The sequence below is a fragment of the Loxodonta africana genome, chromosome 25 (assembly GCF_030014295.1).
Source record: "Loxodonta africana isolate mLoxAfr1 chromosome 25, mLoxAfr1.hap2, whole genome shotgun sequence".
In the NCBI taxonomy this organism is placed as follows: domain Eukaryota; kingdom Metazoa; phylum Chordata; class Mammalia; order Proboscidea; family Elephantidae; genus Loxodonta; species Loxodonta africana.
In genome coordinates, this window is record NC_087366.1 from 31,377,277 (window position 1) to 31,396,004 (window position 18,728).

Below are 18,728 nucleotides of genomic sequence, written 5' to 3' on the forward strand. Positions count from 1 at the left end.
CTTCTCACATGCCGACATGTTGTCACAATGCTTGCTAAGTGCTTTCATTGCATCATCTCAGCTGGTGTTTTCCTCAACCTTATGAGGCACTGTAATTGTTCCCGTTGTATAGACTGAAGGGCTGAGGTAGCAGGTAATTACTCAGGCCAAGATGCAAGTACAGAGTAGTAATTAAAAAGCCACAAGTTCTATGGAGTGATCTTTCTCCAGTTATAGGATCCAAGAGAAATTAAAGTTGACTATAGCTGTGGTTGTGCTTACCCTTAAACATCTCCAACAGATCTCTTAAAGGACCCCTTACTGGTTTAACAGACTCTCTGTGTAGAAGGCAGGGGGCCTTTCTAGTCTTGGATTTTTAATTTTCTACTTAGGCAAACATGTATTTAAATTTTATTTCCTGAAATACAGAGAATGCTTTTACTCCCAGTTTTGGTGGACACTGGAAGGAAAGTCAGAATCCTTTCCCTGCGTATGCTTGGTTTTGACAAAGGAATTGGTTGTTCAGGTCTGGAACAGCCGTGTACATCACCCAGCTCTAATAAGTAGGGTTTTCCTACGACTTCAGCTTGCTGCATCAGAGGAGGAAGGGATGCTCTTTGATCCCTCAGCGGGTGTGAAGACCCTCACGTTGTGCGGTGGTTCATGTTCTCACAACCCGACAGCTTGGCCCAGAGTGTCTAACATCCACTCACTTTATAGTTGGAGATGGTTCCACTTTATTTCTGATCAGTCCACATTGGTTGGCAACAACTGCTAACTCTATAGACTTTGTCTTTGATGCATAGTCTCCCCAACATGTTCTTGGGGCTCTTAAATAGTACAAACGAAAATGTCCTCGTATACAAACCTTATGAAATCTGTCGGGAAAAATAAAAAAAAACTTTACCTTTCATACTGTTAATTATTATGTCTTAATTTTTTTGTTTGGCTTTAGTTTCTTGCATTCAGCCAAACTTCTGATTCAGGCTCAAATCATTCAGAAATGGTATTGATATGGCAGGTCCCTGGTCAGCAGGTACCCTGTGCTGTGTGCCATGAAAGGCACACCCATTGCCCAGCATGTGCATAGAACCAGGATGTATGTTTAAGCAGTGTTATGGATTGAACTGTGTCTCCCAAAAATGTGTTGTAAATCCTAGCCTCCATGCCCGTGGCTGGAGTCCTGGTGGTACAGTGATTAAGAACTATGGCTGCTAACAAAAAAAAAAAGGTCAGCAGTTTGAATCCACCAGCTGCTCCTTGGAAATCTGATGGATCAGTTCTACTCTGTCCAGTAGGGTCGCTATGAGTCAGAATCAACTCCAGGGAAATGGGTTGATATGCCTGTGGTTATAATCCCATTTGTGAATGGGTTGTCTTTATTATGTTAAATGAGACAGGATTAGTATAGGGTATATACTAATCCTAGGGTATATCTTGAGTCAATCTCTTTTGAGATATAAAAGAGATTAAACAAGCAAGCCAAGCAGAGATGGGGAAAGAGAGATGCCAAGCCATGTGAAGATTACCCAGGAGCAGAAGTTCAGAAGAAACAAGAACCTTCCTCCAGAGCCGACAGAAAGAGAAAGCCTCCCGCTAGAGCTGGCACTCTGAATTCAGACTTCTAGCCTCCTAAACTGTGTGAAAATAAACTTCTGTTCGTTAAAGCCACCCATTTATGGTATTGCCGTTATAGCAGCACTAGATAATTAAGGCAGCTGGTCAGGTGGTGCCTGGTACTGTTCTGGCTCATTGCCTCTGTGGGTAAATCCCTTGTTAAAGCAAGCAAGGTAAACAGTAGCCTTTTCAGGTGTGATTACTTGCTGATGTGTGTCTGTGGGCAGCTTTGAGGTATCTGTCAATAAGTTGGTCGTCCACAATTGCTACCATAATCCGTAAGGTGCCTGTGAACTTTGCCAAGTGCCTTGAGGCCTGCAAATGCATGAGGACAAACATAATTTTGGCAATTTGAGGGAAAGGTGTTTGTTTTTCTAGACAGAAAAAGCCAGATGTGTGCTGGTGCTCAGTCAATTTCAAATAAGCTTTAGAGGAAGATGGCATATATGGTTGCCTGTTATTTTAACATTGAAGCTTAATTGTGGACAATTAGATGTCTTTTGAGTTTGGATGTTTGTGCACTTCAGTGTTGCCTTTGCTAACAGCGTAGATACTAAGCAAGTACAGATGTAAGACTCCTTGATCATGAACAGCTCAAGAAGAACTCAAGGCAAGCATTTCATTGTCAGTCGATACTTGTGATGTTACTGGGATATGCATCATCTTACGCCAAGAGGTCTTTCTATTCAAAATAGACCAAAAAAAAAAAGCCTTTGTCTCCAAATTTGTGGTTCATATCTGAAAACTATTTCCACTGAGCATGCCTTCTTGGTTGTACCATGGAGTCCAAAGACCCAGGCTATGTGGAATGTGTCCATGGCAGAGTTCAGGACTGTCTTCTGGAGAGAGGCATGCTCCCTTGCACAGGTCTCCAGCAGCCGAGCACCTGTGGGAGTCCCTGGGTGAGGTGCGGTGGGAGCCCCTGTACCCTGGTTGGGAAGGCTCCGTGGTTACCGGTGTCTGCTTCGTCCCGCAGAGATCTCGTTCCGAGTGTGGCAGTGTGGTGGCAGCCTGGAGATCATCCCCTGCAGTCGTGTGGGACACGTGTTCCGGAAGCAGCACCCTTACACCTTCCCAGGCGGGAGCGGCACTGTTTTTGCCCGGTAAGTAGTGAGACGCCGAACAAGGACAAGAGCATTGCCGGCCACCACCCAGATAGGAGTTGACCTTCTGGCTCTGTGGAAATAGTCCAGAGTCCCTCAGTGGGTGAGTGGATAAACAAACGAGCACATTCATGCAACAGAACACCACTCAGCAATGGAAAGAAACAAGCTATTGATGTTTGCAACAGTTTGGTGACCCTCAGGGCACTCTGCTAAGTACAAGAAGCCAGTCTCATATTACATCCATTTATATGACAGTCTCAAAAAGACAAAACTGTAGTGACAGGGAGGGTGTGACTACAAAGGAGTAGTACAAGGGTTTTTTGGAGAGGGATGGAATGTTTTGTATCCTGTTTGTGGTGGTTGTAACAAATCTATACATGTATGAAAACTCATAGAACTATATATCCCCTCAAAAAATTGCTATGGGAAAATATTTGAAGAAGAGAACTTAGGTTTTTGTTACATACAACCGTTTGTTGTTGGTTGCTCTGAGTCAGTTCTGACTCATGGCAACCCCATGTGTGTCAGAGTAGAACTGTGCTGCATAGGGTTTTTTAATGTCTGATTTTTCAGAAACAGATCACCAGGCCTTTCTTCCAAGATGCCCCTGAATAGACTCAAACATCCAGCTTTTCGGTTACCAGCTGAGTACATTAACCATTGCACCATCCAGGGACGCCATTAAAGGTGCAATATAGGAACAATATTAAAGTAAAGCCATACTCAATTCACATCAAAAAGACCCCACAATATATAGATATGATTTAGGATATCTGTGTGTTTTAGTAAACATGAAAATGCTAAGTGCAGAATTTTCTGAAGGAAAAAATAGCAGATTACCAGTCAGACCAAAATACTGACTAGGGAATTCTTTTAGGCATTAAAGATGAAACATTGTACAGTACAAGACAACAAGCCTAATGTCAAGGAAGTTACCTTCTAGTAGGAGTAGAAAATCAAACACATAGACAGCTAAATAAGATTGTTTCAAATACTAATAGTTGCTGTAGAACAGACCAAATATGATCATGTAGCGGAGAGTGGCCAGGACAGGACAGTTGGTTGTCTACAGTGTACGAGGGACTGTCTGGGGGCGCTGAGACTGTGCGAGCTTGCTCTGTCTGTGAGATGTGAAACAGGACAATCAAGTGGGGCTTGGAGCACAGAGTGAGAGAACACAGAGAGCTGGACAAGCCCAGGCCAGGTACCCCTTGTAGGTGGTGGTAGGGTTCGGAATTTGTTCTGATGCCAGTGGGAAGCCATTGAGGGTTTAAGCAGGTAAGCAACTTACTGTTTCACACTTTAGGAAGATCTCTGGCCACTGAGTGGCGGTGGGGACGCAGGTGACACCATGATGGGATGATTTACGCCTATCCGCGCCCTCTACTCTATGGATTAGAAGCAGGGAGGTGATCAGGCAAGAGATGAGGGTGGTCTGGCCTGGGGTGCAGCAGTGACGACCTGAGGTCAGATTCCAGCTGTGACTGAAACAGATGGGACTTAGCCATGGATTGGCAGTGGCATGAGAGAGGTAGCGAGAGGAATTGGGACTGATGCCCAGGTTTTTGTTCACACAGTTTTGTTGATTTGGTGCCACTACTCAGATTGGAAAGCTGGGGTGAGGGGTGTAGGCTGGAGATGGAATTACTAGCTTATCTTTTATGTCATATTTTCAAACTTGTATTAAGTACAGGTTACATGATACACATGTTATGTAGAAGTTAAATTTTTCACATGAGAATCTGTGCGCTGAGGACACTTTGAACAGAAGCCAGAATATCAAATAATGCTTTTCACCAAATGCCCTTCTCTCAAAAGGTTATCTTTTGTGAATTGTCCAAATATCATTTTTACTCTTTATGAAAACAAAAATATGGTCTTATACAATGAACTTTACACAGTCAAACAAACATTGATATATATGCCTTCTTCTGGGGCAGCATGAGATTCTTTCCAGAATACTCTTGTACAGACATATCAAATACCCCAAATCAAAGCTATTGATACTGCCAGCAAACATTGCAATTTCAGAAAATAGTATGTTAAGACACATAGGTATTGCTTGATACACTTTAAAAAACAGCTCCCTTTTTTTAGAAGAGAACATTTTCCATTGTGTTTTAATGCACAGGAGCCTGTGCGCTGGACACTGAGTTTGGAGGAGAAGCTGGCCAGGGTTTGAGGACTTGGGGCAGCATGGGTCAGATAGGAAAGGCCGCTGCACTCGAGCTCAGCATGTTCGTTTAAAAGATAAAGAGGCCGATTTATAGTACTTCTCAGGTCTCTTTGTAGGTCTAGGTTCTCTTAATTTCCTATGATTTAATAATACAACTATTTCACCATCTAAAAATTTGGATTTGACAATAATAGCTAATATTTAAATGTGTCGGGTATGCCAGGCACTGGTTTAAGTACTTCACAAATATAAATGTAGTTAATTCTCATTACTTACGAGGTAGATATTATTGTTGCCTCGCTTTACAGACAGGGAAAATGGAGGCACAGAGAAGTTCGGCTACTTTGCCCAAGTTCACACAACTGGTTAAGAGATGGAGGCAGGAATCAACCCAAGCAGAGTCCATGTTGTTTCCACACACGTATTGATCTTTTTGTCTAGATCCTCAAAGTACAGTTCATGTGTGAGGCTCCTGGAAGTCAGGAATTATGTACAGATCCTAAAACAGGCTACAGAGTAAATGCATAGGATGATATCATCTATGTAAGCTAATTTGTTAGTGAGTGAGTGAATGAATGAATTGAGCAAGCCAGCCAGCTGGGGTCTTACCGAGTTTTGCTGCTGCCTCCTAGGGTACACATCTGGTGAGAAATAGTAAGGTGTATTAGGCCCTGGGACTGCCATTACAAAGTACCACAAACTAGGTGGCTTAAAATAACTGAAATTTCTTCTGTCTCACAGTTCTGGAGGCTAGAAGCCTGTATTCAGAGTGTCAGCAGTTCTGCGCTCTTTCGGTCAGCTCTAAGGGAAGATCCTTCCTCATCTCTTCCAGCTTCTGTAGCCCTTGTGCCCTCCTTGGCTTGTGGCAGCAAAACTCCGTCTCTGCCTCTCTCTTCATATGGCTGCCTTCCTTCTATGCCTGTCTGTCTTCACATGGCATTCTTCTCTCCTTGTCCCTTCTCTTTTATAAGGACACCAGTTATACTGGATCAGGGCCCACCCTACTCCAGAGTGACCACATATTAACTGATAACATCTTCATAGATGCTACTTCTGTGCAAGGCCACCTTCACAGGTACCAGGGGCTAGACTTGAATATATCTTTTGAGGGACACAATTCAGCCTATAACATAAGGTAGTGAAATCACTGCAGATTCTTACATCATCTGTTTGGGTTATGGCAGTGACATCCTTTGGGACTGTGAGCAGTTGGGTGACTCCTTCCTTTCTTTTTCTTAGCCACATTTCCAAATAGCATCTTATGAGTCTCTTAGAGACTTCTGGAGAGTATTGTGTGTGTGCTCGAGTGTATTGTTGGTTAGAGTTTATCCGAAGGCTAGGGTGAAAGTCCAAATCAGAATATATTTGGGGAGAGGTGTTTGTCCCCGAGATAGTCAAGAGTTTAGGTTTAGTAGGTGGTGGAGAGACCTTTGTTAATCATGGTGAGAAATAGTATAAAATAAGTAGTACTTTATACTATTTATTATTTATACTAGAAATGTTGTTGTTTGTTATTGTTAGGTGCCCTCAAGTCGGCTCCGACTCATAGCGACCCTATGCACAACAGAACGAAACACTGCCCGGTCCTGCGCCATCCTTACAATCGTTGTTATGCTTTCGCTCATTGTTGCAGCCACTGTGTCAATCCATCTCGTTGAGGGTCTTCCTCTTTTCCGCTGACCCTGTACTCTGCCAAGCATGATGTCCTTCTCCAGGGACTGATCCCTCCTGACAACACGTCTAAAGTATGTAAGAGGCAGTCTCACCATCCTTGCCTCTAAGGAGCATTCTGGCTGCACTTCTTCCAAGACAGATTTGTTCGTTCTTTTGGCAGTCCATGGTATATTCAATATTCTTCACCAACACCACAATTCAAAGCCGTCAACTCTTCTTCAGTCTTCGTTATTCATTGTCCAGCTTTCACATGCGTATGATGTGTTTGAAAATGCCGTGGCTTGGGTCCGGCGCACCTTAGTCTTCAGGGTGACATCTTTGCTCTTCAACACTTTGAAGAGGTCCTTTGCAGCAGATTTGCTGAATGCAGTGCGTCTTTTGATTTCTTGACTGCTGCTTCCATGGCTGTTGATTGTGGATCCAAGTAAAATGAAATCCTTGACAACTTCAATCTTTTCTCTGTTTATCATGATGTTGCTCGTTGGTCCAGTTGTGAGGATTTTTGTTTTCTTTATGTTGAGGTGCAATCCATACTGAAGGCTGTGGTCTTTGATCTTCATTAGTAAGTGCTTCAAGTCCTCTTCACTTTCAGCAAGCAAGGTTGTGTCATCTGCGTAACCCAGGTTGTTAATGAGTCTTCCTGCAATCCAGATGCCCCGTTCTTCTTCATATAGTCCAGCTTCTCATATTATTTGCTCAGCATACAGATTAAATAGGTATGGTGAAAGAATACAACCCTGACTCACACCTTTCCTGACTTCAAACCAAACAGTATCCCCTTGTTCTGTCCGAACAACTTCCTCTTGATCCATGTAAAGGTTCCTCATGAGCACAATTAAGTCTTCGGGAATTCCCATTCTTCACAGTGTTATCCATAGTTTGTTATGATCCACACAGTCGAATGCCTCTGCGTAGTCAATAAAACAAAGGTAAACATCCTTCTGGTATTCTCTGCTTTCAGCCAGGATCCATCTGACATCAGCAATGATATCCTTGGTTCCACTTCTGAAACCAGCCTGAATTTCTGGCAGTTCCCTGTCGATATACTGCTGCATCCGTTTTTTAATGATCTTCAGCAAAATTTTACTTGCGTGTGATATTAACGATAAAAAAAAAATTTTTTTATTCTGTAATTTCCACATTTGGTTGGATCACCTTTCTTGGGAATAGGCATAAATATGGATCTCTTTTTTTTTTTTCCAGTCAGTTGGCCAGGAAGCTGTCTTTCATATTTCCTGGCATAGACGAGTGAGCACCTCCAGTGCTGCATCTGTTTGTTGAAACATGTCAATTGATATTCCATCAATTCCTGGAGCTTTGTTTTTCGCCAGTGCCTTCAGAGCAGCTTGGACGTTTTCCTTCAGTACCGTCGGTTCCTGATCATATGCCACCTCTCGAAATGGTTGAATATCGACTAATTCTTTTTGGTATAATGACTCTGTGTATTCCTTCCATCTTCTTTTGATGCTTCCTGTGTCGTGTAATATTTTCCCCACGGAATCCTTCACTAATGCAACTCGAGGCTTGATTTTTTTTTTTTTTTCAGTTCTTTCAGCTTGAGAAACGCCGAGCATGTTCTTCTGTTTTGGTTTTCCATCTCCAGCTCTTTGCACATGTCATTATAGTACTTCGTCTTCTCGAGAGGCCCTTTGAAATCTTCTGTTCAGTTCTTCCACTTCATCAGTTCTTCCTTTTGCTTTAGCTGCTCAACACTCAACAGCAAGTTTCAGAGTCTCCTCTGATATCCATCTTGGTCTTTTCTTTGTTTCCTGTCTTTTCAGTGACCTCTTGCTTTCTTCATGGATGATGTCCTTGATGTCATTCCACAACTCCTCTTCGGTCACGAGTGTTCAATGTGTCAAATCTATCCTTGAGATGGTTTCTAAATTCAGGTGGGATATACTCAAGGTCATATTGTGGCTCTCGTGGACTTGCTCTGATTTTCTTCAGTTTTAGCTTGAACTTGGATGTGAGCAATTGATGGTCTGTTCCACAGTTGGCCCGTGGCCTTGTTCTAACTGATGATACTGAGCTTTTCCATCATCTCTTTCCACAGATGTAGTCAGTTTGATTTCTGTGTGTTCCATCTGGCGAGGTCCATGTGTACAGTCACCGTTCATGTTGGTTAAAGAAGGTATTTGCAATGAAGAAGTCGTTGATCTTGCAAAATTCTATCATTCGATCTCTGGCATTGTTTCTGTCACCAAGGCCATATTTTCCAACTACTGATCCTTTTTCTTTGTTTCCAACTTTTGCGTTCCAATCGCCAGTGATTATCAATGCATCTTGATTGCATGTTCAGTCAATTTCAGACTGTAGCAGCTGATAAAGATCTTCTATTTCTTCATCCTTGGCCCTACTGGTTTGTGCGTAAATTTGAATAATAGTTGTATTAACTGGTTTTCCTTGTAGGCGTATGGATATTATCCTATCACTGACAGCGTTGTACTTCAGGATAGATCTTGAAACATTCTTTTTGACGATGAATGTAACGCCATTCCTTTTCGAGTTGTCACTCCCAGCGTAGTAGACTATATGATTGTCCAATTCAGAATGGCCAATACCAGTCCATTTCAGCTCACTAATGCCTAGGATATTGATGTTTATGCGTTCCATTTCATTTTTGACAATTTCCAATTTTCCTAGATTCGTACTTCATACATTCCAGGTTCCGATTATTAACAGATGTAATATATTAGAAATAGTATAAATAAATACTTGAAAGCAATGGCTTGAACTTACTTTTTTCTGTTATGACCACCAAGCAGCACAGCTGGCCAGTTTGAAGTACATCCTCTGTCTTCTGCCTGCTGCCAAATAAAGCCACTTTATCTAGTTGAGGTGGGGGAGAGGGGGATGTAACAAGGAGCAAAAACAAGGAAGACCTGGATAAAATGTCAGTTCATTTAGGTATTCAGAAATTTCTTAATCACTTAATGACATAAGTCATTTAAAAGCACTGTGTGATAGGAATTCATAAAACCTTCAGACCATTAGGGCTGGAAGGGACCTAAGAGGTCCTTGAATCCAGTCCTTTCGTTTCCCAGAAAGATGAAGCCACACAGCCAGTTAGAGACTGAACGGTGGGGTTAAGGCATGTGGTACTCAGCAGCACCCAAAATCCCAGTAAGAATATTCCAGACCTCTCCTGAGAAATAGTGCTTATAATCCAGGATCTCCCAGCACTTTAAATACTCATTGTTTTTATATATTTTTTACAGGAAGTAAACTATCACCTATCTTATTACCAAAAATAAGTACTTGCAGAATTTGGTGAATTTTCCTCCTTTACCCCTCCCCCCCAGAAAACACGTACACACATGTCCACTATGTGATATTCTATAGCCTATTCTTTTCACACCTAACAATGAGCCAAGGCATCACCAGGTCAGCATGTAAGGTGTGTGCTAGTATTTCTAATGATAGCAAATACTCCATGTATTTACTCCCTTCCCTGTTGCTGGTCATATAGTTTCTAATTTTTTGCCATGATAAGCTATGCTAAAGTGAACATCTTTTCATTCCTATTTTATTATTTTCTTGAGGTAAATCAGGAGTCCCTGGGTGATACAAATGGTTAAGTGCTTGGCTATTAACCAAAAGCCTGTTGGTTTGAATACAGCCATTCATTAAGAGAGAACCCTATGGAGCATGGTTCTATTCTGACACACATGGGGTCACCCTGAGTTAGAATTGACTCATTGACAACTGGCTTGTATTTTTGGTTTTGAGGTAAATCTCTAGAAGTGAAACTGCTGGGTCAGAGGATGGGCGCATACATATTGCCATCCTAAACAATAGTCTATCACGTCATGAAATATATTTTTCTTTTACATAGTAATATATTGGACATTATATTATATAAGGATTATAATATGTACTAATATATATTATAAAATATATATAAAATACATGTCTTTTTGATAGTGATAAATGCACACACGTGTGTGTGTATATATGTGTGTGTGTGTATATATATATATAAAAAATGTGTGCCCCAAAAGAGATAAATATTAATAACTGTAAATCAGGTAGTTTGAAAGGCACACCGTTTAAAAGATACCTTTCTGGTAAAGCAAAGGAATTATTTTAAAAGGTGAACAGTGCCTCCCTAATATATTTATTTTGGAAGATTAGATTATCTCATATAATCTCATATCTCATATATGGGCCCCTAAGTAGGGTTTGCCCTAAGCCTAAGGTGTACACCTACTTTGGAACCAAGTCCAGGACATGTGATCAGAGAAAGTCACTGGTTTAATGCCACTTTGTGGAAACTTAAAAGAGAATTGTTGGCCGGGTAAGACCTTAACACTTGTGCATTTAATGGCCTTTAATACTCGATACACACTGAAAAGTAGCTGGTGCTGTGACCCTGTTTATCATGAGTCGTGGTTCTTGGGATGGTTGTGAGATTCCAGCACATGGTTTTCTCCCCTGATAGAAAGCCTGGCTCTGTCTGAACTGGCCCAGCACAGTGCAGTTGAAGCTCAGACAGCAGCTGAAAGCCTCCCTCTCCTTTAGCCCGCCAGTCCTTGCCCTGACGTGGTACAGTCTCAGCTCAGCTCTGCAGGAAAGCAGCTTGTATCTATTCTTAACTTTCTCCCAGAGCTAGCTAGTGGTGGTGTAGCCATATGGGAAACCAAAAATTGCCCTGCGCTCTCTCTCTGGCACCAACATTCTGTGGATGCATAAATGAGTTACAGCAGAGTAAAGCTTGTCGTCCTCATTGTAGTACAGCCCCAGTACCTTCTTCAGAATGCTTCTGTGCTGTCAGTCTCGCTTTGGCGTTTGTTCTTTGACAGTCCGTGTGCTGTGGAAGACAAGAGAGCACCTTCTGTTTGGTAAATACCTGCTAAGCACCAGCTGCATACACATACATAGCTCAGGCATCGTGTGGGAGCAGGGGTGTCCAGCCCAAGGTGCTCTCTGCTCTGTGCCGTGTGTACCGCAGCCCAGGTGGCCAGCACCCTTAGAAGGACCTGCTAAGTGGCATTCAGAGCAGGCACATGCAAACAGTAATGCTGATGGAGAAACCAAATCATTGTTCTAGAAGGTTTATTTTGTTTCTAGCAACACTCGCCGGGCAGCAGAGGTGTGGATGGATGAATACAAAAACTTCTATTACGCAGCAGTGCCTTCAGCCAGAAACGTCCCTTATGGAAAGTAAGTCTCACTTGGCCTTCTTGTGCTGCTTCATTCAGGAGGCTGGTGCAGGAAGGGGTTGGAGGCTGGCCACACCCTGGGGTTGGAGTTGGGAACAGCCACCCAGATGTCAAAGGATGCCCACTGGGCCAGGTCAGGCAAGGGCTGGGGGTGGTCGGCACATGGAGGTGGGGTGAACGGGCTAAGGGGGCAGAACTGTGGATAGTCTGGTGACCACTGCTTGTCCCAACCTGTTCTCACTGACAGGTTTGAAGGTTTAGTGTAGGGATCCCCATCCATCCTAAGACTTGTAAAGGGGTCTTGTTTTCCCACTTCTAGTATTCAGAGCAGACTGGAGCTTCGGAAGAAACTTAGTTGCAAGCCTTTCAAGTGGTACCTTGAGAACGTCTACCCAGAATTAAGGTGAGTCCAGGGGACCTGGGTTTCACTCTGTAGAGGCTGGTAACTAAGCAGAGCATTTGAGGGCAGCATCTCCTCTGCCCTTCAGTTTTTGGATGGAGTGGTTAGGACTAGAGAGGTGGAGCAAAATTTGTGTTCATGGGAGTGGCCAGACGCAGAGGCCAGGAGCTGGTCTCCCAGTGACAGAGAGACCAGCCCTTGCTCCACAGCCATCCCCAAGCATCCCCAAGAAAGCACTGCCAGAATCACAGAACCTTACTCCTCTACTCTGAGTTGCCCTTTCATAGAACCGAAGACAATCCCACAGAGTCATCTAGTTTCAGCTGGTTCCCTGTTGGCTAGGTGCCAGAGGGACAGTGTGACTGGGGACTGTTGTCTAGCATCTCTGTAAGTGGCCAGAGTATGTGGCTCCCCAGCCCCAACCTAGTATCCTCTCTGTGCCAGCTGCTGTCGACCCCACCCTGTCCAGGCAGTATCTCCCCAGGCACCTTCACTAGCCTCCCTTTTCTTGCTCCTAGGTCCTCACCCTTATTGATTGCTCCTCTGCTTCTTCCCCTCTGCATGGCATTTCTTACACAGCATCAGGAGGCAATGGGTGGTACTGCTCGGGCAGAGACTGCAGGATTGCTGTGGGGTTCTGCAGCCCACCCAGTGGCCCAGCATGCAAGGATGCCCAGCAGGGTCTCGGAGAGCCTGGACTCTGCCCTTTCTGCATCAGTGCTGGGTGGTCAGTGGGCACAGGGCCTTCCTCCTTGAGGCTAGCGTTTCCCACGTGTGGAATGGGAAGAATAGCCCTGCACCCTGCTTCCCTCTGGGAGCATCAGTGATGCCAGAAATACTCCTTCCAGCCTATTTCTACACCAGCCTTTTATCTTAAATTAGTAGAGGTTCTCTCTCCTATGGGACCACTGGTAACCTTATCGGACAACCTGTAGATCTGCTGGGCTTCAGGATCCATCGGAACTTCATCTTTTAAAAGGGACTATCAGACAGTTTTGCCTTAATGTGGCATATTTTTTATTCTAAATACTCCCAGAGCATTTTGCAATGAGTCACATATCTCTAACATGGTGACTGTAAGTGCAGGCGTCCCCACCATTATCTCTCTGTTAATGGCCCCTTCCGGGCCCTGTATTGGAGATTTGTTGGAGGGAGCTGAGATTTGCTCATCACTGCCTTGACGTACATGGCTCTTTGGGGCCGTTTCCTCTGATTTTAAAGTAATATACGAGACCCTGTGCCTTCCATGCTCCCCAAGAAGCAGGGGGAGAAACAAGGACAGCTTTGCTGGGAATGGAGAGCAGTGATGATCATCAGTGGAAGCCCCTGCTTATTATCATTTCTCACCTGATAAAGGGCTTTGCAGCTTTGGATTTCAGTCCATAATAGTGCCTGTTTTGCCTTTGCTGACACTGCTACTTGTGACTTCTTGGATAACAATGCCAAACTGAGTCATACTGAATGTACAGCGTCATCCTGGGGTCACATGTGGTTTGGTCACCTGTGGCGTTGGGCCCCTGCACTCACCTGAGACTACCATGTAAACTAATTTGGTATCACACCATCTGGTAAATCTCTGCTTTTCACCTCTCTTTGCAGGGCAAGGGCAATACCAAGCACTACAACTGTTGAATACTTCCTGTGGGCCAGGCACTGTGCCAACTGCTGTAAATGAAATGTTTTACATAACCCGTGCAACAGATCTGTTTGATAGGTACTATATAGAAGAGAGAGCCCTGGCGGTGCAGTTGTTAAGCATTCAGCCGCTAACCAAAATGTTGGCAGTTGGAATCCACCAGCCACTCCTTGGAACCCTATGAGGCAATTCTACTCTGTCCTGTAGGGTCACTATGAGTCAGAATCAACTTGACAGCAGTGGGTTTTTGTTTTTGGTGTAAAGAAGAAAGGAACCCTGGTGGTACAGTGGTTAGGCACTCAGCTGCTAACCACAAGCTTGGCAGTTCGAGCCCACCAGCTGCTCTGAGGGTGAAAGATGTGACAGTCTGCTCCTGTAAAGATTACAGCCTAGGAAACCTTGTAGGGCAGTTCTGCTCTGTGCTGTAGGGTCACTGTGAGTTGGAATACACTCAACAGCAATGAGTTATAGAAGAGGTTTAGAGAGACTGAGTCTGACGTTAAAGATCACACAGCTAGCATATGGCAAAGGTAAGGCTAAAGTTCAGGTCTATTCTAATACATTTTGCTCTTGTCCACTGTGCTGTATTGCTTTGTTAGTATTAGGCCACTAGACAAGTCCACTTAATGTTTTCCTCTTTACTTTGTAAAGTTCACATCCTAAGTCTGGTGAAAAGTTTGAGGCATAAATGAAATAGAAAACAGAAAAACAATAAAAAGAATCAACAAGACCAGAAGTTGGTTCTTTGAAAAGATCCGTGAAACCGACAAACCATTGGCCAAATTGACAAAAGAAAAGCAGGAGAGGAAGCAAGTAACACATGCTAAAAATGAGATGAGTGACATTACAACAGAACCAATTGAAATAAAAAAGGATCATAATAGAATACTATGAAAAATTGTACTCCAGCAAATTGGAAAACCTAGAGGAAATGGACAAATTTCTAGAAATACACTACCTACCTAAACTAAGACAAACTGAGGTAGAAAAACTGAACAGACCCATAACAAAAGAAGAAATTGAAGAGGTAATAAAAAAAACTCCCAACAACAACAAAAAAAAGCCCTAGTTCAGATGACTTCACTAAAGAATTCTACCAAACATTCAGAGAAGAACTCACACCAGTAAAACTCAAACTATTTCATAGCATAGAAAAGGAAGGAGTACTCCCAAAGTCATTCTATGAAGCCAGCATAACCCAGATACCAAAGCCAGGCAAAGACACCACAAAAAGAGGAAATTAAAGACCAATATCCCTCATGAATATAGATGCAAAAATTCTCAATGAAATTGTAGCCAATAGAATTCAACCACTTACCAAAAAAAAATAATACACCACAAGCAAGTGAGATGCTTCAACATTAGAAAATCAATCAACGTAATCCACCACATAAATTAAAACGAATCACATGATCATCTCAGTCCACACAGAAAATGCATTTGACAAAGTCAAACACCCATCGCTGATAAAAAATTCTCAGCAAAATAGGAACAGAAGGGAAATTTCTCAACATAATAAAGAGTATTTATACAAAACCAACAGCCAACATTATTCTCAACAGAGAGAGACTGAGAGCCTTCCCTTTGGGAATGATAACCAAACCAGGATGCCCTTTATCATCTCTCTTATTCATCATTGTACTGGAAGTCCTCGCTGCAGCAATAAGACAAAAAGAAGTAAAGGGTATAAAAATTTGTAAGGAAGAAGTAGAACTATCCATGTTCGCAGACAGTATGATCCTATATGCAGAAAATCCCAAAGATTCCACAAAAAGCTACTGGAACTAATAGAAGAATTCAGTAAAGTAGCAGGATACAAGATACCTCTTATATCCTTGTATACAAGATACCTCTACACCAACAAAGAGAATTTTGAAAAGTATATCAGGACAGCAATACCATTTACAAGAGCCCACCAAAAGATAAAATATTTAGGAATAAATCTAGCCAGGGATGTAAAAGACCTATACAAAGAAAACTACGAAACACTACTACAGGGCGCCAAAAGAGAACTACATCAATCGAAAAACATACCATGCTCATAGATAGGAAAACTCAACATTGTGTAAATATCAATACTGCCCAAAGGGATCTACAGATATAATGCAGTCCTGGTTCAAATTCTTTAATGAAACAAGAATGAAAAGAATATGGAAGAAAGAGACCCTGGGTAAGTAAAGCATTATTGAAAAAGAACTAAGTAGGAGGCCTCACACTATCTAATCTCAGAACCTACTCTACAGCCACGGTAGTCAGAACATCCTGCTAGTGGTACAACAACAGGCACATAGATCAATGGAACAGAATTGAGAACCCAGATGTAAATCCATCCATCTATGGACAGCTGATCTTTGACAAAGGGCCAAAGTCCATTAAATGGAGAAGAGACAGTCTCTTCAACTAATAGGGCTGGCAAAATTGGATGTCTGTCTGTAGAAAAATGAAACAGGACCCATACCTCCTCACACCATACATAAAAGTTACTGAAAATGGATCAAAGACCTAAATGAAAACCTAAAACTATAAAGATTGTGGAAGAAAAAATAGGGACAACACTAGGGGCCTTAATGTATGGCATAAATAGAATACCAAACATAACTAAAAATATACACACACCAGAAGATGAACTAGATAAATGAGACCTCCTAAAAATGAAACACTTACGCTCAACAAAAGACTTCTCCAAGACAGTAAAAGAGAACCTACAGATTAGGAAAAATTTTTGACTATGACACGTCTGACAAGGGTCTGATCTCTAAAATTTATAGAAAACTTCAACACCTCAACAATAAAAAGACAAACAGTCCAACTAAAAAATGGGCAAAGGATATGAACAGACACTTCATCAAAGAAGACATTCAGGCAGCTAACAAACATAGGAAGAAATGCTCACAATCATTAGCAATTAGAGAGATGCAAATCAAAACTACAGTGAGCTATCATCTCACCCTGACATAACCAGCACCAGTTAAAAAAACAGAAAATAACAAATTGGTGAGGTTGTGGGGAGATTGGAACTCTTACGCACTGCTGATGGGAATGTAAAATGGTACAAACACTATGGAAAACAGTGTGGTGCATCCTCACAAAGCTAGAATTAGAAACAACATGTAATCCAGCAATCCCGCTTTGAGGTATATACCCTAAAGAAATAAGAGCCATAACACGAATAGACATGTGCACACCCATATTCATTGCAGCATTATTCACAGTAGCAAAAAGATGGGAACAACCTAAATACCCATCAAAAGATGAATGGATGAACAAACTGATACATACACACAATGGAATACTGTGCAGTGATAAAGAATAATGATGAATCCTTGAAACATCTCACAACATGAATGAATTTGGAAGACACTGTGCTGAGCAAAATAAGTCAATCACGAAGGGATACATATGAAATCACTATATATGGTAACAACAAAAGGTTTAACCTACTGCCATCAAGTTATGATATTGACTCATAGAGACCCAAAAGGTTTACACACAGAAAAAAGAAAAAAACATGCTTGGATAGTTACCAGGGATGGGAGGGAGGGGGGAGGGAAAACTACCTGATAGAAGACACATGTTAATATGACAAAAGTCAGCACAACATAACCAAGGCAAGAGAGAACACTGAGAAGAATGGAAGAATAAAAGACAACTACAGTAACTGCTATAGCATAGACAATCCTGCAAAAATAGTATTAACAATAATTTATGAATGGGTGCATAGGTAGGTAGATATGCCAACAGGTGTGGGACGGTGTAAGGGAGCACACCCACTGGCAGGTACAGGTTTGGTGGTAGATATTTCTATAAACATGACTGTAGATGCTCTTCATGTATTAATATGGATAATAGAGCACACAAGACACACAGTCAGGGAAACCTTTTAGACATAACCAAACACCTCACGGGATGAAGTTCCTAGGCCCGAGAGCAAAGGACCATAGACTTGGGGGACATCTACGTCAATTGGCACAACATAGTTCATAAAGACAGTGTTCTGCCTCCTACTTTGGTGAGTAGCATCTGGTGTCTTAAAAGCCTGTGAACGACCATTAAGATAAAACTATTGGGAACTTTGTTCCCATCTGGAACAAAGGAGAGAGAAGAAAACCAGACTCAAGGGAGCAATTAGTCCAGAGGACTAACGGACCACATGAACCACAGCCTACATGACCCTAAGGCCAGAAGAACTAGAGGGTGCCTGACTACCACCACCAGTTGCTTTGCCTGGGATCACAACAGAGGGTCCCAGACAGAGCAGGAGAAAAATGTAGAACAAAAAACCAAATTCACAAAAAAGACCAGACTTAACTGGCCTGACAGAGACTGGAGGAACCCCTGAGACTATGGCCTTAAGAAACCCTTCTGACCTGGAATTGAAGCCATTCCCAGGAACCACCTTTCAGCCAAACAATAGACTAGCCCGTAAAATAAACAGTAACACCCAAGAGGAACAGGCTCCTTAGAACGATCAGTACGATATCAAAAGGGCAATGCTTGCCCAAAAGCAAAGACGAGAAGTCAGGAAGGGGTGGAAAATCAGGAAGAAAGGAAACGGAACCCAGGGTGGAAATGGGGAGAGTGCTAACACGTTGTGGGGAATGAAACCAAGGCCATGAAACACTTGATGTACAAACCAAACGGGAATCTAATTTGCTCTGTGAAGTTTCACCTGATGCACAATTTAACAAACAAAAAAAGTTAGAGGCAGCCAGATCTGATCATACTCATGGCTTTTCTAAATGACTTCTGTCAGACCAATATCAAAGGGTATTCAGAACTTTTCCTTTCCATAAAATGTTCTTGATACAGAAATGAAGACAAACCTTGTCTCAGTGACCCATCCCTCATGTGTAGTGGGCAGAGGAGGCAAAGCCTGGTGATTTGGCCTTTCTGATGCTGTGGTGAAGTCACCGTACAGAGCTGCTGGTCGAGGGCCGCTGACACATCTGGGGAATTCAGCAGGTGATTCTTACAT

At 42.5% G+C, this 18,728-nt stretch overlaps 1 protein-coding gene across 1 annotated transcript in view; it reads left to right on the top strand.

Annotated features, from left to right (window-relative positions):
• GALNT2 (polypeptide N-acetylgalactosaminyltransferase 2) overlaps positions 1 to 18,728 on the top strand; it is a 269,895-nt gene that overhangs the window by 237,869 nt on the left and 13,298 nt on the right. The window contains exons 11-13 of the mRNA XM_003410890.4: positions 2,573 to 2,699; positions 11,626 to 11,718; positions 12,037 to 12,120. Coding sequence (XP_003410938.1) covers positions 2,573 to 2,699; positions 11,626 to 11,718; positions 12,037 to 12,120 — 304 coding nt within the window. The remainder of the gene's footprint in view (positions 1 to 2,572; positions 2,700 to 11,625; positions 11,719 to 12,036; positions 12,121 to 18,728) is intronic.